General features: G+C 42.9%; 1 protein-coding gene across 3 annotated transcripts in view; it reads right to left on the reverse strand.

The window, feature by feature from the left end:
• Nucleotides 1–20,360, reverse strand: part of RBM27 (RNA binding motif protein 27) — a 49,686-nt gene extending 29,326 nt beyond the window's left edge. Inside the window, exons 1-9 of one of the 3 annotated variants that reach the window (XM_006128557.4) lie at nt 20,159–20,360; nt 16,527–16,645; nt 13,683–13,807; nt 11,179–11,270; nt 10,475–10,668; nt 10,035–10,085; nt 9,425–9,685; nt 8,581–8,823; nt 2,220–2,354 (exon numbers count right to left, since the gene is read on the reverse strand). In XM_006128557.4, the coding sequence (XP_006128619.2) occupies nt 2,220–2,354; nt 8,581–8,823; nt 9,425–9,685; nt 10,035–10,085; nt 10,475–10,668; nt 11,179–11,270; nt 13,683–13,807; nt 16,527–16,645; nt 20,159–20,217 (1,279 nt within the window). In that variant the 5' untranslated portion in view covers nt 20,218–20,360. The remainder of the gene's footprint in view (nt 1–2,219; nt 2,355–8,580; nt 8,824–9,424; nt 9,686–10,034; nt 10,086–10,474; nt 10,669–11,178; nt 11,271–13,682; nt 13,808–16,526; nt 16,646–20,158) is intronic. The other 2 variants (XM_006128556.4, XM_006128558.4) reach the window with 2 other exon arrangements.
• Between the last annotated feature and the right edge of the window lie 1,635 nt (nt 20,361–21,995).

Consider the following 21,995-nt stretch of genomic DNA (forward strand, 5'->3'; position numbering starts at 1 on the left):
CATATAAAAACCCCCAGCAAACTGGCTTTTCACATTGTCAAAAGGTCAATGAAGATTCCCAATATACATTAGGGATGTAAGAGTTTAACCATCTAAATGGTTAACCAATAAGCATCAGTTTATCAGGTTTCCATTACTATTCAACTCCTGTGCACACTGGCTCCTGGCCCTGCTCCTGGGAAGTCAGCTGCCACCCCACGCTGCAAGGTCTTATATACTGCAGAGCCCGCAGTGCGGGACAGCCAGCTCCCTGGAAGTAGGACTGGCAGAGTGCTGTGAGCTCTGACAGGCCCACTCCTCCTGGAGAGCTGGTTGCTGCCCTGTGTTGCAGGATCTTGTACTGCAAGCCCACAATGCAGGGTGCTAGTTTGCTCCCCAGGAGCTGCAGGGATATCCCTCATCATCCTTCCTTCCCTAGGCCCACTCATCCATAGATCCCCAAAAACTTCAATTGTGTAACTGCTAGGATTTTTAACTGTTACTGTTTTTAAAAAATTTTAACACATCCCTAATAATACATTTGAAAATGTACAGTATATATTTCAGAAAGAGCAAGCGTGACAAATGGTTGAACTTGGATATTTTTAAAAAACAATCTAGCTTTAGATTTCTGCTAAGCATACATCAGTTGTCCTATAGTTGCATCCCATCTGATTTCAAGGGCACAGTCAGTGAGTCACAATTTAAGAGTAGGACATGACTGTCTCCCAGACAGGCATCAAAGCATCAATAACATCCTGAGAATGAAGACAGATTCATAAACCACGGAAAGCCCTACAACTGAAGGATAATCATATGGGGACAACATGGACCAGTTTTATTTGGAAATAAATGAACAAAGATTTCAGCAGGATTACTATATACCCTTCAAAATGTGGAGAATCACTCGCATGCTGAACTAGTCTTTGAACCATGTCTGTCTGTCTGTCTCAGAGAGAGAGAGAGAGAGAGAGAGAGAGAGAGAGAGAGAGAGAGAGAGAGAGAGAGAGAGAGAGAGAGAGAGAGAGAGACAGACAGAGAGAGAGATTAAAAAAAGCCAGAAGGAAAGCAAACTAAGATGGCAATGCTAGCTGACTCTTCATTACAGACAACAATAACGAATTGGTGAAAGTATTGTTGGATTTAAGTTAATCATTTAAGGTTATTCAATGATCAGACAGATATATTTACTGCTTTCAATGATATTTCATATAGAACTCTTCATTTTGCATAGTAAAGAGACACACATTCACTAAAAGCCTCTAATCTTTTGGATAAATTATGATGAAGCGGCAATATAAGTGAAGTCTTTCCCTTCTATCCTGCTTTCCAATACCAACATACTTGGAGGCGCACTCTATTTTGGTAGCTGCATAACATCTTTTAATTTTCTATTAAAAATGCCATCATAATCAAGAACAGAAGCCTTATAACTAGCCAAAAATAAAAAGAAGCCTGAGAAAATGATAGGAAAAAAGAAAGATAGCAGTTTAAGTGTGACAAGTTACAAGTTTAAGTGTAAATACTGATGTTTAATCTGATAGTTCACCCCAGGATCCTAATGTGGATCACAGGATCCCACATTCCCTAAAATCCTATGCCATGAGATCCATCCACACAGCTTTAAGGAGAAGATGCCTGGATGAAATTCCATTTGAATTAGGGATATTAACTATCGGATAATCAAAGGAAATTCCCGCAGGGGCTCTTGTCCTTTAAATGAGGAACGTGGAACTTGACGTGCAGCCTGGAGCCAGCTGCTGACTTCGGGCTGCACATGAGCCATACCAGTTTTGAAATGTACAAGAGTCCCCAATGGGGGCTCTTGTGCATTTCAAAGAAGAAGCGCAGCTTGGAGCTGCCGATTTGAAATGCCACGTGGAGCCCAGGGCTCAGCTGGGGATTCTGCAGCTTTGCGCCATGCTGTGGCAGTGTTTCAAAGGAGCAATGCTGAACAGCTGATCTGAAGAGGCAGCAAGGAGAGAGGAGGAGAATTGACTAGTCGACTGACTAGTCGACCTTAACATGCATAATTTGAATTAATTTTACATTACTAGCTCAGGGAACACAACAGCTTCCCCATGCTACTCAGCACAAATTAAAGGGAAAGCTACAAGACTGGATGTGTTTGGATTTATATGTAATACAAGGAAGTAAAAGTAATCATTAATACGATACAACACTAACAGAAGTTCTACTACTACTTTATCCCAGACAAATTAAGAGAGACATTTGCTTACGTTCTGATACTGTATACAGTAGGTTCTGGGGTAAAGGAGGAGGTAGTCTTGTTCCCACTGGTGCAAGATTGGGCACGGCACTTGTCCGAGGCTGGTCACGATTATTCATCAAACTTGACTGTGTTAAAGGTGGTCCTATAATGACAACATTAAACAGATCATTAAGACTTCATAGCCCTACAGACGCTGAAACAAGTTTGCACTGAACTGTTTGCACATTTATATTCAGAACCTTTACTATTAAGGATGTTAAATTACATGATTAGCCAGATAACCGCATGAGATACAATTTGTATTGACTACACAATTAGTTGATAAGGGCTGCTTTGCAGAGCAGCAACAGGGGTAGCTCCAGAAGCTGGCTCAAACTAGGACCAAGCAGTCCCAGCTCATGCTGACTGTGGGAGCCAGCTGCACTGCAGCTCTGCGTGTTAAATGTAGCAAGAGCCGCTGGGCTCTTTGTACATTTAAAATGCAGGGACTCAGCATCCTAGACCAGCATGAGCCGAGAGTGCTAGGTCCCAGCTCACGCTGAGTCCGGCAGCCCCTGTTCACAGCAGCCAGCCCTCTCCACCGTGAACACGGGCTGGTGCCGGAGCCAGCTTCTCCACAGCACCGGCTCCTGTTCCCCCGCTTTGCTGCCTCTGTAAGAAGCAGCAAAGGTGTATGTTGGGGAAAGCAAGTACTCAATCCTCCACTCGACTACCTGATAAGCTTATGCTTATCGGGTTGTCAGCTATTCGCTATTATCCCTATTTACTATAACCGAGTTTCTAGAGATTGCAATATTTTCTAATCTGAAAGCAATTAAAAAAAAAAACATTCTGTATATGAAACTCCACTGCGATAGTTTACTCAACTACATTTTAAACAGAAGGAATAAAACTTTAAACTAAAAGGCTCTCTGTTCCCCTAGAGAGAACTGTTATTGTTAGGGGATACATTTGCTAGAGTTCTACCAGGAGAATAAAACTCCATAGGGTATGTCTACACTACAAAGTTAATTCGAACTAACAGCCATTAGTTCGAATTAACTTTTATAGGCGCTACACATACAAACCACTAGTTCGAACTTAATTCCAACTAGTGGAGTGCTTAATTCGAACTAGGTAAACCTCATTCTACGAGGACTAACGCCTAGTTCGAATTAAGTAGTTCAAATTAAGGGCTGTGTAGCTAGTTGGAGGCTAGCGCTTCCCAGCTTGCCCTGGTGGCCACTCTGGGCCAAGCCAGGGAAACTCTTCTGCCCCCCTCCAGGCCCCGGAGTCCTTAAAGGTCCACGGTCTGACTACAGTGACCGTGCCAGGTGAAAGCCTCCCAGCACCCAGCCAGCAGACCTTGCACCTGGCACAGCACAAGCCAGCCACCCGCTGCCACCCAGCACTCCGCCTCTTCCCGGGACCAGGCTGGCGGCTCCTAGGAGCCTGCCCAGGGCTGCAAGAGGCAGGCGTGGACCTCATCCACGACCTCCGCACTAGGCACAGGAAAGTGGCCATCGAAGGCAGGATAGCTGCCAGCCTGGCCACCCAGGAGCAGGTTTGCATGAAAATCAAGGTGATCCAGTGAGACCCCCGACCCTGAGCTTAGAACATAAGAATGGCCATACTGGGTCAGACCAAAGGTCCATCTAGCCCAGTAGCCTGTCTGCCGACAGCGGCCAACACTAGGTACCCTAGAGGGGATGGACCGAAGACAAGGACCAAGCCATTTGTCTCGTGCCATCCATCTCCAGCCTTCCACAAACAGAGGCCAGGGACACCATTTCTACCCCCTGGCTAATACCACTCCATGGACCCAACCTCCATGACCTTATCTCACTTCTCTTTAAACTCTGTTCTAGTTCTAGCCTTCACAGCCTCCTGCAGCAAGGAGTTCCACATGTTGACTATTTGCTTTTTGAAGAAGAACTTTCTTTTATTAGTTTGAAGCCTGCTACCCATTCATTTCATTTGGTGTCCTCTAGTCCTTCCATTATGGGAACTAATGAAGAACTTTTCTTTATGCACCCTCTCCACACCACTCATGCTTTTAGAGACCTCTATCATATCCCCCCTCAGTCTCCTCTTTTCTAAGCTGAAAAGTCCCAGTCTCTTTAGCCTCTCTCCATATGGGACCTGTTCCAAACCCCTGATCATTTTAGTTGCCCTCCCCTCTCCCATCCTCTCTCTTCCCCTCTCCCACCTCCTTTTCCCAGTCTCCCTCAGTTTTGTTCAATAAAGAGAGTTTCTATTTTTGAACACGTGTCCTTTATTTTGTACATCAGGAAAGAGGGCTAGGGAGGGGTAAATAGAAGGAGGTGAGGGAGGAATAGGGTACGAGCCCCCGATGGGGAGGACTGGGGTGGCTCTGTGGGCTCCTCAGGGTGGAAGCTCTCCTGCAGCCCCCCGATTGACTCCCCCTCCCCCTCCGGATGGCAGCCTGCAGCAAGTGCAGTTGGGCTGATGGCCGAGTGCTGTGATGTGCCGAGTGTGGGCACTCAGGGCACTCCAAGACAGGACTGCTTTGCAAGCGGGGAACCCCTAAGAACTGTCTGTCCGGGGTGGTGGTCGGGTCCCTTTAAGCACAGCCCTCGGCTAGCCTGAGACAGCAGCTCCACGCTCTGTGTCCTAACCTGATGCCCTGCTGGCACTGCTTCCGGCCATCCTTAACCTCGGTTCAGGGTCCACTCAATGTGGACATGCTAGTTTGAATTAGCAAAACGCTTTCGAACTAGTTTTTAGGTCTAGATGCACTAGTTCGAATTAGCTTAGTTAGAATTAACTCATTCGAATTAAGTTAGTTCGAATTAGTGCTGTAGTGTAGACATACCCATAGAGAGCAAGAGATAACAATAATGCTTTTAGACTACAGGTCTAAAACAGGAACTGCAAGGGCAAGAATTATTTTGTGGATGGAAGTATTTTTTGTGTGCATGCTCAGAGGTATTCCATTATGTTCTTTTCTATTTTGGTACAGTATAACACTGAGGATGCGAAATATCAGTAAATTGAATAGTTGACTAATCTTAAATTCTTATTGGTTACTTGACTATTCTATAGTCTCCAGGGGTGGGGCTGGAAGCTAGTGCGCTCTGGCCCCACTCACAAGGCACCACCTGCCACTCCACGCTGCTGCCTCTGTATGAGAAGAAACTGTGGGGTGCCAAGTGAGAGCTCGTTCATGAGGAAAGCCAGTTTAAAAACCAGCTCTCCTCATAGACTGGCTACTTGTCACCCTGCACTGCTGCCTCTGATTCAGAGGCGTAACCCCCATTTGGCAACAGGCTGAGCTCCTGGAGCTGGCATGAGCCAGGCTGCCTGTCTGTTTGGCTCCTAATACACTTTAAATGCAGAGCCACGGAGGGGGGAGGTCCCGGACCTGGTGTGAGCCAGGACTGAGCCGGCCTGCTGGCTAGCCTGCTAAAAAATTTACTGGCAAGGGGAAGGGGGAAAATGCATGTAATTTACTCTATAGCATTAACCTGTAAGCTTTTGCTTAACAATTAATTAGTTAATCGACTACACTATTACATCCCAACTGAGAACAGCTTTGATTGTTACTCGTATTTTAAGGGACTACAGAAAAAGCAGCTAAGTAATGCTATGAATCCAATTAATAAGATTTCAATCATGATCAGATGGTATTATAGCCTGCTTTCTACTGAGCAAAGAAAATGGTACTTTTCCTGATCAGATGTATTTGTTTAGGCACCAAAACAATATTTTAATTTCCTTAAATTTTAAATATGAAAACAAAATTTAAATGTATCAGAGTTCTTGAATCCTCAAGTCCTTACAAGAAGTTTTTATATAGAAGTTTTGCACCCAAGTTGGTCATTAGCATTACTCCTTCTGGGGGGGGGGGGGGAGTCTATCAAATTCAAGCTTCAAAAAAGTTGAGATTTATAATTCACCCACATTCAGACCATTTTCTGAATATCACTCAACTCAGGGGTCTCCAAACTTTTCAGCCCGAGGGCCGCATTAACTATCAAACAGCAGTTCAGGGGCCGCTTTCACGACGGGGAATTTCAGTTGCCTATTGAGCCTTCTGTCGCAGCGCGGCCGGTACTCTGACCATGCACTCCCTCCAGTGCTGAAGGGGAGGGAAAGGGGGGCCCGGGCCCACCCTCACTCACGGGCCCCAGCCCAGGGCCCTAAGGACACAGAACCAGCTGGCTCCGGTCCGGCTGACGGGGCTCCTGCCGTAACTCGTCAGCCCGCCAACTCTAACGAGTTCTGCCCTGGGCTGCTTCCTTTCCCTCCTCGTGTGACCCTCTACCTCCCCCCACCGTGGGGCAGTCACCTTTGATTCGTCCGTCAGGCTGACGGTCGTATATCCAGACGCCCACCCCTCCCGCCGGGGCTGGTCCTGCCGTCTGGGTGGCCGTCGGGTCTGGACTCCTGAGAAGGGGGGGGGGGGGGGCTTTTCCCCCGCTCTCCCCTTCCTCTGCACGCTGTCCTCCCCTCCTGCTTGCCACCGCTCACTCCTTCCCCCACCCCGGGCGGAAGGGGTCACCTTTTTAAAGTTCCCGCCGGGGTTCACGTTCCCCCGCACGTCGCCGGGCGGGCATTACCACCACCGCCCATCCTGCCCCCTGATTGGCCGGCTGCCCTGTCAGTCTGGGTGGGGGAACGCCGCCCGTGCTAACCCCCGCCCCCTGCGCCGTTTGCCGCCGCGCGGCCGCTTGTCAGCGGAGCGGCCCGCTTCTCCTGCCCCGGCGCGGCGTGAGTACACGCCACACACCCCTGACAGGGCCCCCCTCCCCGCGGCAAGAAGGGCCCGTTCGGCGGCGCCCCAGAGACGGGCGGGGGTCGCCTCGTCACACCGGCACGCGGAAGGTGGGGCCAGACAAAAAGGTCTCCACAGGCCGGATGAGAGGGCCTCGCGGGCCGCATCCGGCCCGCGGGCCGTAGTTTGGAGACCCCTGACTTAACTGAACAGGAGGCCTAACTGTTGAATGCTTGGTGAGTTCTGATAGAGTAGGACTATTCCTATTACCACAACAGCTGGATGATTAGCCTATATAATGCCATATGAACTGTGTTGATGTAATGAATAAAACAATGCTGAAAGAGTGTCCATGTTTTCAGTATTCTGCAGAAAAAATTCTTCTCATAGGCACACTATTCTCCAACATTGCTCACAACTAGCAAAATGCATTGGCATATAATGGAGAAGTGGTTAGGGAAACCTAGCCACCAATGACAAGCCAATATCCCCAAACAACCAAAAGTGGCAGATGAGCTAGAATGCAGCCTTTTTTTTAAAAAAAATTTTTTGGGGAGGAGGGGGGAGTGTTCTACAGAAATGAGGGAACATTTTGAAAAATATTAAGTATGATATGCTTTATTTCCAGGTGTTGTAGGACAACATAGAACTTGAAACCTCTGCCTGTAAGCTAGTTCAATTTGGATGACAACACATGCATTTGCCTTGAAATACTTATTTGAATATTGATAGAAATGTAGCTGTGTTAGTCTGGTATAGCTGAAACAAAATACAGGACTATGTAGCATTTTAAAGACTAACAAGACGGTTTATTAGATGATGAGCTTTCGTGGGCCAGACCCACTTCCTCAGATCAAATAGTGGAAGAAAATAGTCACAACCATATATATGGTTTATATATATGGTTTGGTATATATGATTGTGACTATTTTCTTCCACTATTTGATCTGAGGAAGTGGGTCTGGCCCACGAAAGCTCATCATCTAATAAACCGTCTTGTTAGTCTTTAAAATGCTACATAGTCCTGTATTTTGTTTGAATATTTTATGATTCGTAAGTAGAAACCTGCAAATTTGTGGATATCCTCATCTAGGGATGATCTGCAGATATGTGGATCCCAAATTTGTATCTGCACAAAGACTATGAAAATCCTTCCCAATAAAACACAAGAATCTTTTGACAAGATTAATCTAAAAAGGTCATCTAACAGGTTGTCAGCAGTGGTCAGCCATTTGTACGTGAATAAAAGCATCTATATCTTTCTATTTAACATGCTTTGAATCCTGAATATTTACTAATCAAAGAGATGTATTGTACTGAGTCTATAGTGTGTCTTATTGGAGAACATACTGAAGTGCTAAGTACATGAACGTAAATGCTAAATCCTACACTAATGGATAGGGGATAGTTAGATAATATTACACCGTCTCCCCTTGAGTTTCTAGTTTCTATATTAGTCATTTATATTACTGCAAATATTACATTTTTAAAACCACTTCCAAGTATTAGTTTAGTAAAATGTGTACAGCACACAGATAGGTTTTTCCAGCTTTTTAGCTATTACTCTAGGTAAACAAATATTTATTTTAACAAGAGCCAAATAATTCTTATTAGGACTACAAAATAACCTACCCATATATTTTAAACTTACTTGACACAGGAAGCACAACAGGAGGTGGTGGCTGAGGATGTACTTGTGGGCCTGGCATTCTCATATTGTGAGCAGGACCTGGCATTGGAGGCATTAGCATACCAGGAGGAGGAGGAGGAGGGGGGAGTCCTGGAGGTGGTGGTGGAAAAGGAATCATGCTTGGCAATGAAACTTCATCTACTACTAACGGGTCATTTCCATGATCAAATTGGCAAAGGTCGCCAAGTACACAAAATCCTCGCTCTGCAAAGACAACAATTTCATTACATTTATCAAGAACTTCAAAATGATTGCTATAAAATTTAACAAAGTATAACCATTTCCAAGATTTCTCATTAAAGAACATACTAAATGCATTTAAGAAGACCAGAATTTTCTGATCTAACATTTTGTTTTACACTATTAAATAAAACTTCAAGCTAGAGTTCAAGTTGGAATTATATGATTTCAGAGTCAAACAACCTGAACCGTTTCCACCACAGTGTACCAACTTCACCAGTAACACGGGAAGTAGGCAGGTAAGGGAGAGACAGAATTACCACCGGTTTTAGACCAAATACTATAATCATATTGAGCACTGCTAAAGGCTGACACATTTGCCAAGACATACATGTAGAATTATGAACTTAATATGTTTCTGCCTGCGCAAAGAATTGTCAGATTTCAAATAAACTACTTCCAGCAACATTAAGTCTGACCCAAGCAATCTTTATACACCACTTAATCTTCATTTACTGCTTCCATTTAGTGAAGAATTTAATAGAGTATTTAAAAATAAAAGAATGAGAGCTAAGAAACAGAGGCACTAGAGAGGAAGTTCGAGAGAAACGGATAGCTTCCTTACCATCATAATCTCGACATCGTCTTTTAGGCGGAGGGTTTCTGCCAAATGAATTTGGAACACTATGATTGTTATAATAATTTGACCAGCTCTCTGTTGTGTTCTCAGGATGGTGAGCAGGTGCAATCACAGTAACTGCACTGGGAATAGATTGCGCAGAGGAATACTGTTCAGTAGAATTACTGGATGACAAAGACACTGGATTATATGTGCTCTCTGTGTCATTCCTTTCACTCTTGAATTTTGCTCTCTCTTTGTGTTCCGCTTAAAAAAAGAAAAAGAAATTAAGTAAAGTAAACCAGGTAAGTTTTTGTGCTTTTTTTAGGTTTATCAAAGGCCTGCAGAATGGAATGCATGGATAGCTAGTGGACATTGCATAGTAACACAAACTTGCTTATTCGCCATGAAGAACATAGAATTTTTATACTATCGGTGACAGATTACTTTTTGTAAAACGCTAGAACTGTAGACCCAAGGCATCAAGAAGTTTCCACTTCAGCAACTGGTCACTGCTCTCACAAAGCTCATATTTATCCAACCATTTTACTTTCTTCAAAACAAAAGCAACTTTTCCCTATAATGTTGCATGAATGACACACGCTCCTTAACATACCCTGAAATCCACAACACTTTATTCTGCCAGTCCCTTCAGTTCCTGGATTCCCTATACAAGGCCAAGAGAAAACATGATGCCATCATTCCATTTAAATATTAAAAAAGAAAACTCCTAACATTGAAACAATTTTATAAGAACAAAACAACTTCTGCACAAAAAACAGACAGCACAATATCAGATGCATACATCCACTGGAATACACTTATGAATAAATTAAAATGGAGTAAAAAACCCTCTAATTCCCAAGACTGTACTATTCTACTGAACAGCCCCTTAATTGGTTTAATTATGTCAGCAGTATGTAGTTCTCCAAGCCTTTTCCATAGCTAGTGTCCTTAAACAGCTCACTGGCATCCAAATTCTGCATCGTTATATATTTTGCATTAATCACTACAACGAGTCAGATGTTCTTTCAATGCAATGCTTTGGCTACTCACCAATATTTCTGGTCGGATCCCGGTCTTTGCTTCTACCCCCACTGCGGCTGCGACTTCGGCTTAACCCTCTGCTTTTACTACGACTTTTACTCCTGCCTCTTCGCCAGTCATATTTATCTCTATATAAATCATTCCGATCATAGTATCGATCATAGTCTCTCCATTTGCCATCATCTCTCTTTTTCTCTCTGGTTCTGTAAGACAGGTATGTGTAACCCACACACATTGAGAGAAAAAGCTATGGAACATGCTTGCAGTTGCAAATTGTAAATATTCTTCTCTTCTCAATCTACTCACACATTGGGGCCCATATGTGAGACAACATGGCAATGGCGACACAAGAACACATTCCTAAAATGCAAACATCACCAGCTGCTATTAATATTGTATACATCTCCACCCCTTAATGATCATCATTCACATTTCAGAAAGGAGAATAATTAGAATAGATGGAACTCTTAAACATCCCTTAGCACCAGCCTGAGAGACACTGTTGTGTTCTCAGAGGAGATTATGTTCTACCAAAGAGTTATTGGAGGTTGGGGGCGGGGGGGGGGGGGGAGGGGGCGCGCGCAGGGGGCACGGAGGGGGAAGCGGACGAGCGGGCATTCTGGTAAAACAGCTCTCTCAAGAGGTGAAAATTTACAGTTAAAGAGTCTTGCCACAAAACAAAGGAACCCGTTGTGCTTCATACCAATACTAACCTTTGTTCATTAGAATCTAAACGGTTTCTCTGTGGGCTAGGATGCTTCTTTTTCCTGCCATCTCGTTCTTCCTCAAATGACTCTTGAAATATCTATTTAATAAACAACACATCATTAAACAAACAAATGGTTTTAAAAATACAAAGAAATAAACCAAGATTTAGTTCACATCACATCTAGCAACTGTTTAAGACAACAGAACACCTATGCTACACATATCTAACAAAACACCAGGGTTGTAAACAGTCATATCTTTCTTTTTAAAAGTGTTTAGTTTCTTTTTGGCACTACAGTTTTCCAAAAACAGGAAACTATTTTGGGTTAAATTTACATCAGACAGGAGGTGTCTAGAAAAATAGTGTCAACCTCTAATTGGTTGTAGGATTCCTTACTGTAAGCAAATAGGATCTTTTAGGTACGATTTCCCAGACAACAAGAACTTAAAACTATGCAGCCTTGCAGGCGTTCTTTTATCTGTACTTGCATCATTAATATGAATTCTGGGTATAATCAATACCTGTAAGTGGTAAACTATTCATGTATTTGAACAATAGTATTCAAGTCATAAACCTTTTACAAGCATTACCAAAAAAGCTAAAATCAATTTCACTGGTGCCTTTAGTCAGCTTCAGCATAACTTCATCTGCTTGAAAAAAATCCTTTGTCCTGTTTCTAAATTTATTTGCAGCCATTTTGTCACAAAGTATATCGCTTATAAAATTAACAATTTTGATGGCAACAACAGAAAACAATGATCTTTTATGAAAGATTGTATGCATTTTTTAAAGTAACGGTATTACTTCAAGGTAACTATGTTATTTTAAGATTCTTCCTTTGTCTGCATTATTTTAGCCTGTGTCATTCCATTTACAAGAATACTGAAATATCTCTAGATGTGCAGCAAACAAGGTTTCACAATGAAAAAAGACAGTCTGGTTTAGGACTGGTTATAGTATATCCTGATCCCATGGATGATCCCAACCCCCGTAAGAAACCAAAATTCTCAATATTCGACCAAGAGAACAATATCAGTTCTGTTCCAACATGAACTATCATAGTTAAATACAAGTATTGTGGCATCAAAAGTAGTAATTGACTTGCAATGATGCAATGTGGCAAATTTTCCACTCAGGATCAGATAGTATTTCAGAATTAGAATTTTGGTATGAAGACGGCCTTTAGATACAATTATAAGCAACATCTACACAGTTCAGTCTACAAAATAGCTATTTTGAACTGTGTAGATATTATGTTATGCTTTTAGTAGAGAAATGTCTCCCTTTCTAAACTCACCATTATATGGCTATTCTTTGGAGGTCTGACTAACATTTCGCAATGTGTGATCATTTACGGTCTCCATGACCTTCAGCTGGTTGCCGACATTACAGATAGTTTACTACACTTTTGTTGTCCTATTTCCAATATCTATATGCAGACTGTCAGGCAACAGCATATATGTGAAAAATCCATTTAGAGGCACTTGTCTTAAGCCTTGTTTCCCCCCCCCCACACACAACTATTCACTTACCAAGGAGAGATTTTTAGAAGGGAGACTTCCAGTAGTTCTAACAGTACATGATATACATGCTTATGACGTGGGGAAGGGGATCAGAATATCATATATCTCATTCGACCTTATCTAAAAATAGCCAGCTCTCTTTTGAAATAACTATATCACTTAAATCAGCCTTGTGAACCTCACTGAGCCATGATAACTATACATCTAGAGAACAGAGAATTATTTGTACTGCATTCTCTACCAAACCTTCCAATCAGGATCAAGGAACCACAGAGCTATGTGTTTTACAAATATGTAGGAAGAAGTTCCCTATTTTGGGGAATTCACAACATAAAGAGACACATTTAATGATAGTGGAAAGGGATACAATATATAGCTGAAGTGAGTGAGCAAAGCTGATGATTGGCGCAGACATTGGCACTTCTATTTCTAAACATTTTAGTTTTATTATTGTGAGCAACAATGAACAGAACCATAAAAAGCAGCTGTCATGGAATGGAAGCTGTATTATATTCAGGGTAATTCCTTTAAGAAAAAAGAAAAAGATGCTTATTAACGTGTTTCACTGGTAACCACTTTCCTACATAACATTTAACCCTAGAATAGAGGTATTTTGGAAATCTACATGCATCTTCCGAGATAGCTAGCAAGGCCTTTACATCTTTCCCCATTCCTTAACACAGTCCATTGTTGTGTCATTCCTCACCACAGCCAAGCAGAACTGAATGAGATTTCATAATGCTACTCCAACATTGATCAAAGGGAGGTGTCTGTAAAAGGATAAAAAATACTGCCTTATCCAAACGGACAGAGCATACCTTTGTTACAGCATTCCTGTGAGCTGAGAGATGGCAGGAGAGACCATTAACTACAAAAGAGCCTGTTCAGTGGGTTTTGTTTTTATAACAACTTTCTACAAAAGTGGATGGTGGAGGGATTGGTTTGAGAAGTTCATAGCAGCAAGTGAGTGAGAAGTTAATATTACCTCCTCTTTGATTTCTTCTTTTTCCTGACCTGAAGGCTTCGGTTCTAGTTTTGCTGGTTCAAGGGAAGGAAGGTAGTTCTTTGTGTACAGACTTTCAAAAAGTTTATCTACAAAACCTGAAGTTTCTGAGAAAGATACACATAAAACTTGATTATACATCTTGACTTAAATCTATTGTCAGGACTGTGTTGACAAGATAAATCCCTCCAAAACCAGCCACAAAGACTTTTTAAGTAGTATTTTTTTATTTTACGGAATGACAGCCTTGAAGAATTGTTTTCTATACAGCAACAGAACACATAGGTACACAAGAGGAAGCAGCATGGACAACCCCACATACCCGTTAGTACAGGCAGTCCCCGACTTACGCGGATCCGACTTATGTCGGATCCGCACTTATGAAGGGGGCTTTTCTCGCCCCGGAGCTCACGGGCGGCGGGTCGCCGCCCGTGTCCTCCAGGGCGAGAAAAGCTTCTCCCTGTCTCCCTGGTCTGCTGGGGGGGGTCCAGCAAAGCCGCTGGACACCCCCAGCAGACCAGGGACACCCGAGCAAAGCCACCGCCTGGGCGGCTTTGCTCCTGTCCCCCTGGTCTGCTGGGGGTGGTCCAGCTGGGCAGACCAGGCTTTTGTTGCGGGACGCCTCGGGTAGAGCAGTTGGGGGTGCTGCCGGGTTGGTCCTGTGGGAACCTACCGGGCAGCACCCCAGCTGTTCTGTCCCAGGTTCCAGATTCAGCAGCTGTTGAAACTGATCAGGCTGATTTCAGGAAGCTGGGGGCAGAGCAACTCTGCCTCCGGCTTCCTGTAGTCAGCCCCTGGTCAGTTTCAGTGGCAGCAGCTGAATCTGGACCCAGTTCCGACTTACATACAAATTCAACTTAAGAACAAACCTATAGTCCCTATCTTGTACGTAACCCGGGGACTGCCTGTACATCAACTTGTGGTGGAGGGACCACTTTCAACACTGAATACTTGATTTACTCAATAGTTCATTCAACTTTTGCCCCTCTACTAAAATTGCTGACTGAAGTAATTTTTGTGACGTTGATGCTCATCTGAGAAGATGACGACAAGATTTCACAAGATTTATGAACCCTTGGCCTAGAAGTGAGAGGCTCCAAATCACTATTTCCACTCCCTGGACAATCAAGTCTATTAAAAATAGACTTAAAAAAACCCAAAGGCAAAAACAAAACCCACCAATCTACATTTATTAGCAAATTTAATATTTGAAAACCCCTAATGTTTTAATTCCATCACCTTGACCTTAGCTGTTGAATTCTAACCTCTGGTTAGATATATATTTATTTCTCTTACCAGAGCATGCACACATGCTGCGTATGACATAATAACTTTTCACATTATGTGCACAAGTGATAACCTTTATAGTGTCATTTGATTTCCAACTGCTGAATTCTTTGAGATATCTAGCAAGACTAGAATGAGAGTCAGTTTTCTTTAACCTCATTAACCGAACATTTATAGTGATCAGAGGCCATGTGTGCACTGAGAGTTTTAGGCAATTTTTGATTTAGTTACCATACAGCTTTCATAGTGGAAGCAATAGTGTAGACACACAACGTTTTTACTACCACATCATTAAAAGATGCTCAAAGCATGTCTAGATGATAAAAATAATGGTGTGCGCTATGCTGCAGTTTTCACCATTGTTAACTCAGGAGGAGCTGGACTTGGGCTTAACTTGCTTATAATTCGAAGCACAGACAAGAAATAAAGGTTTTAATGGCATTTCCATTTTGGTCTTATGAATAGGATCGGCTCCTCACAAAACCAAAAGTGAAGGAAGGAGATAAAACAGCTCTTTAGTTTTCAATAAAAGGGGATTCTTACAAAAAGACTTTTCTATAAGATCCCCCTCCCTTTTTAGTCAAAATTCAAAAGCTGTTTGAATTTCACTCCATCTCGCTCTCAAGCCTAGTTATTTTAAACATTTGCAAAGGGGCGAAAAGGACAAAATGAGTCTGCTGAAGTTAATGAAGTTACACATGGAATAAGTTCATTGCATAATATCAGTCTTGGATCTGACATTAAAAAGATGGCATGGGTTCAGCTCCAGTAATAAGGAGGAAAATTTAGTTAGGTACAGAAGCGAACTAGCATCTTTAAGTCCTGAAGTTTCAATCTATTATAAAAAAATGGTTTCATCCTGTTGAAGGACTGGTGAGAAACAGGCACTAAGGAAATAAATTAAAGCCTTCAAACATGATGTTGTGAAAGTCTGTCATCTTCATTACTCACATTTAAGAGTAATCTCATCCTACTATACATGTTAATTTTATCACTAAAGATCAGATTTCCAAGTTCTCTGCATCCATATTTGAGACATGATTTTTAATGGGAAGAGAGCTTCCATTTTGGCACCTAAATAAGGAACAGATTTTTAGAAATACTCTACACCTGACAGTTCCGTTGTGAAAGTTATGGCCCAATTTTATTTTGCAAATCTGGACACTAGGGTTTAAGGAAATTAAGTGTGAAATAAAACCTGTTAGTTTTTAACTCAATTGAACTTGTTTAGAAGTCAGATTGTGGAATCTTGGATCCTTTATTTCCTAGCAAGAAATACTAAATCTCATAAGGAAAGCAAAATTGTATATGGGAAGAAAAGAGTGGGCCCCAAGATGTCAACCCTTCCCCCCCCCCACAAAAAAAAAAAAACTTTATATAATCCTTTCCAAATGGAAACTATGATCTTGCAGAACCACCACCTTCTAACAATAAATTCATCACAATTTAAAATCCTTAATCTTAATTTATAAAACGTTAAATGCAATAATTACATTTTAATATTTAACTGCATAGCTACTAAGAAAGCAGAAAAAGTACCTTTCTGCAGAAAGACGTCTAGCTGATCAGCACAGAATGCTTTCAGCTCTTTCTCTGGTTTGTCTTTCTTGACTAATGCCACAACATAGTTAGCTAAGGCTGAAGGATCTGCGTCACATCTGATAAGAAGAGAAAAAAATTACTTTTAGCAACACAATTTGATTTTGTTAAGCAATGTTGAAAAAGCATTCTGAAAAACCATAATAGTTATAGAAACATCAAGACAATCTTCTGACAATTTGTGTTGTTGGACCTATAGGAAAATATCCTGTAATCCAGAAACACCACAGTTGCGCCTGATTCCAATGCCATGGAAACATCTCTGCCATTGTTGCACACCAGTGAGCTATATTGATCTTATTTTGTGTTCCACTAACAATGTCAGAAAAAGCTCCCATGCCTTGTGCTCATTCTTTGGCTTCATTTGTGAAAAATACCATAATTCAATTCTTAGGTCAATGGACAACACTGACCCTATATGCCCCATAATTAGAGAAAATTTCAGAAAATGATATGGAAGACTGTTCCACAGTACGGATGTAAGTGACTAATCAAGTACTCAATTACCCAATAAACTGAGGTTTATTGGGTAGTTGAGTGGACTACTCAACTTCTCATATCCCCGCCCCCTTGCTGCCTCTGTATCAGAAGCAGCAGGAGGTGGGGAGGGGGAGCAGGAGCCAGTGCTGGGGGGAGCCAGCTTAAAAGCTGATTCCCCCCCAGCACTGTGTCTAAAGTGCCACCTGTCAGTTCCCCCTACTTCCCCCACTCCATAAAGGCAGCAGCGCAGGAGGAGAAGAGCCTGCTGCAAAGCAGACTCTGCCTGCAGTGAGCAGAGGCTGCTCTGCATCCTGTGCAGCAGCTCCTGTCCATCAGGGGGGTTCCAGATCCCCGCTGGGGACCTCCACAGACAGGGGCTGCTGGACCCAGTGAGAGCCAGGACTGAGCAAGCCGGGCTCATCCTTGGTTTGCACCAGATCTGGGACTGCTGTGGCCCTGCATTTTAAATTCAGTAAGAGCTGCCCAACTCTTACTACATTTAAACTGCAGAGCTGTAGTGGGGGTAGTTCCTGGATCCAGTGTGAGCTGGGACAGAGTGCCTTCGCTTATTGACTAATCATGTAGCCAATACAAACTATATCGTCTATATGATTAGCCAGTTACTTGCCTCTTAACATCCTTATTCCACAGTGGAAATGCTGAAACCAGAATAGATTAACCAACCACATCTCACCAGGAAGAGATCTGGAAAAATGTGTATTACATACAATTTCATCACACAGCAGCACAAGAGAAAAGAATGAAGCCACCATGCAAACCTTAAGAACATATGAACAGCCATACTGAGTCAGACAAAAGGACCAGCTAGCCTTCTTCTGTCTTCCAACAAAATGTTTTGTTTCGAAAAGACGTATAGAACTTCAGTAATGAAAATGACTAATGCACAAAAAGTGGCAGGTTATCAGGTCTGTAATAATGTGATCAATATGTTCCATGCGAGGTCCCATGCACAACTTAAGGAACAGAAAAAGCTTTGGTGTTACAAAAAAGAAAGAACTTTCTTCCCTTCCAAACATATTTCTTGGTTTTAGTCTTTATGCCTTCCTCTTTAGCATCCCAATTCCTTTCATGATGTCCCACCATGGGCACAGTCTAGAACTTGCTAATTACATAACAGAAACTTGCATAACATGCATATTATATCCTGGAAAGGATCTTTTCCGCACATTCATTCCTCACTGATCTCAAATGCACAACCACTATCACAATTCTAAAACCTGGTCTCCAATAGAAATTCACAAAGACTACAACTTTGTATCGGAAGTCTGAAAGTGCTCAGATTAGAAGGCCAATCAGAATCAATGACAAAGACAAATGATCAAATAGAAAAGGTAGATGAGCATATTTGGAGGGATTTTTTAAAATATAAAGACATGGTACTGATTCTTAATTTAAGTTATTTTATCAAAATTAATGCAACAAGTGAAGAGTGAAAGTATTCAGAGGAAAAAACCACACGCACTAACAAACATTGTACTTGAACATTATTTTAATCCTTGTCCTTAATAATGGTAGTACTTAAGAGCTACGGCTCAAACCTTCATCTTAAATAAATCAGTATCATTAATAATTGCCAGAGTCTTCAAACATCCATTGTTAATAGGAAATGGGGCAAGTTTCAACAAGTCTCTGTTTCTTTGCTGTAATAGGTTTAGGATAGACCTCTAATATTGTTTGGCACAGTGGAACATTATATCAATGTTCATTTCTTTTACTAATGACATATGAATTAGTAAAGCTCATGTGAATATGTAATGACACTAGCCTGCAATAAATGTTCAATAAATATCGGCAATAAATATTATAGTGTATCTGAACACAATTCTTTTACAAGAGGTGTGCTTTTTAACAGACTGTAGCCAGAGTCACCTTGGGACCTAGTCAATGTTTCAAATGGACAAACACAAAAACAGAATATATTCAGTGAAACTAAAAATTCAGATAGTCCCATGTCCTTCACCAAACAATAACTCCATCCTCCAGCTTTCATTAGAAGGAAAAAAATTGTTATTGGCAAACATTTTATGAAGTGTGGATTTATACATATTTTACAAATATTTACCCAGTACATAAGGGACTCCTTTAGCACAACATTTGTTTGTAATTACATAAAAATGGCATATTATCAAAATCCTTCAAATGTTTGACTGGGAAGTTTCCTGCAGATCCCCAAGAGTGGATATTGAGTATTAGCTTTTGTCACCTTTTCAAATGTGACTCAAGATTTTATGAATTAGCTTAGTGTGTGTGATGGGATGAACTCATGGTGCACAGTTGAAGATTAAATGCATACTGAAGCCAAACGCTCTCTAACCCTCAAAATATGGTGCAAGTGCCACGTATGTGGTCTGCAAAGCCCTATGCAAAAGTTTACTAATTATTAGTTCACATTCCTGTGAAGTAGGAAAATAAGTATATCCCCTTTTACAAAAGGACCCAAGGCAATTTAAATGACTTCCCCAAAGCCAAAGAGGGCATTTCTCGCAGAGCTATTAGAACAGAGGTTGTCTCTGGATCTCAGTCCTGTGCTCAGGCCACTTAAAAAGGATAATCTCTAGGGAAGTGCTGCATATTGAAAAGTATGAGCCAGCACAGGACAATACACAAGCAGCTGCATGAACTGGTTAGCTAGGCCCTGCCACTAACCCAGTCTCTCGCCCCTTGGCCTACCCCCCAACTGGCACGGCAGGGGCAGAGCACAGGGCATCTTTCGAACAGCTGGAACAGGAAGATTGCGACCCACAAGCCGTCTGTGCCAGAGAACTGGTTGACCGAGCCCAAAAGTTTATCTGCGAGCCCGACGTTATGCCAGGTGTGGCACAGCAGCCCCGCGTGAGAGACCGCCAACCCGCTTTGTGAGGGCAACACGTTTCACACACACAACCCCAGGTCTCCCGCGCCCGTGAACATCCCCGCCCCTCACAGCACCCCCGTATTTTGTCCTGTCCCAACAGCACAGCAGCCCCTTCGCTTTCCGCCCCCCGCGCAGCCCCCTCGTCTGTCTGCCCCCGACCCTCGCGCCCCCCGGCAGCACCCACCCCCCGGCTGCTCTCTGGGGACCCCTCACTCACATCGGCTCCAGTAACTTAGCCAGCCAGGTCTTGAGGGCGTCCACGTTCTCAATTATCATGGTGCCCCCTACTGCTCCGCCCGGCGCCTCCGCTACACCCCGGACACCATGGCCCCCAGCGTCGGCTCGGACCCCGCTTCCCCCAAGGCAGTTAGTCGCCAGTAATCCCCCTCCCCCCACCAGGGCCTAGTACAGGAACTAACCACCCTCACACAACGTAACCTGCTGGTTGCCGGCGGGGGCAGGTCCCCTTTCCCTCTCACCAATCACATAGACGGGAATGCGCGAAGCCAGCCAATCGTAGCTGCGCAAAGGTACTCGGTCCGGGGGTCACCGGAGAAGGCAGCATGTTAGGTAGAGCTAACACGTGAACTCTTGGCGCAACATGGTCGAGGGGCGCTCTTAAAGGGCCAAGCACTTCTATTACCCACTCACCCCGTCCCAAATGTTCGAGCGACGCCGTACTGCCTCCCATGGGGTGATCACCCCACTGCCAGCCGAACACCCCTGCTCATTGAGGAAAGACCCCCCCCTTATTGCCTTGCCCATAAGGTGGGTGCCCCACCTTCCAGCCAACCCCGCACAGGGAGGCACCCTATATAGGAAAAGTGCCCCACGTTCCTCCCATCCACCCCATGGAGAGCTCCCTATTGTCACTCCAGAGCCCTAGCGACTGAGCACCTTAGAATGCATCTTCACAGTTGTGCATCCGTGCACACTGTTCTACTGCGACTCCTCTGCACAAAATGGCTTTCAGGATCTTATTTTGAACAGGCTCCTACTGTCACCACACCAGTCACACACACTGTGTTCAGGGTGGGGGCCGCTGGAGGCTGGAGATTGATTCCTCAGCTAGTGGCCTCTAGGGAGAAATAAAATTAGTAAAACCAGCAGGCACACTTGCAACTGGGTTACAAAGTCAATTATTATTTAAAATACTTTCAGCTTCACTTGCTTCAGTTTTCTCTGGTAGGAATCTCCACAAGGGAACCCTATTCCACCCTACTCCATCCTTTCATGAATGACTGTTATTTTTAATTAATTAAGGTATAAAACCAAAGAAGCATACTATATTTAAGAAGACTTTATGATGGCCAGATTGGTGTTTATGAATCACACTTGTTTTATCAATTTCATATGCCAAATAAATAAATGTGTCTAATAAAGTGTGAGTATGTGCAGGCCTTCTCAAATATTTGTGATTATGTTGTAGTGGGTACCCCAAAAAAGGATTACAGACCATCATGAAGTACAAATATGGAAGATTTTCTTGCATCTCTAGTGTCAATCTTCTACTTTCAGCAGTGTTAGATATATACATCTAGATTACTTCAAGTGACGTGCAGGGAATATTACTGGACTATGACTGTTTGGGACATTGGTTGTTTAGGTATTCTGTCATTTGAAATCCATTTCCAGTTGTGTTTCAGTCACAAATACAGTTGCGTTTCAGTCCCTGATTATGGAGGAAGTAAGTGCACCTGCTACGTCATATGCAGTAGCAGATGTGGTTCAGAGTGGACCATACTTTCCATGGGAGTGTAAAGCTACTGGGTTCTTTTGTTGAGTCCTTGATGAGCTGTTTCTATGGAATAATAGCATTTTTCCAAATTGTTCACCATTGATCTTTGGGGGAGAACTCTGAGACTTTGAATGCTTGTACTGCAAGCCAAAAAGGTTTTCTGGATTTAAATCATACTCTGTTTATTATTTAGATCTTCATATATTGGAAGATGTTTGTTCCCTCAAAGATGATGGAATTCCCACAGAATCCTGATTTTGTAATGAACTTAACGTGAGTAGATTTGCACCAGTACAGGAAGCCACAACTGTGGAAT

Source organism: Pelodiscus sinensis, chromosome 17 (genome assembly GCF_049634645.1).
Source record: "Pelodiscus sinensis isolate JC-2024 chromosome 17, ASM4963464v1, whole genome shotgun sequence".
NCBI lineage: Eukaryota > Metazoa > Chordata > Testudines > Trionychidae > Pelodiscus > Pelodiscus sinensis.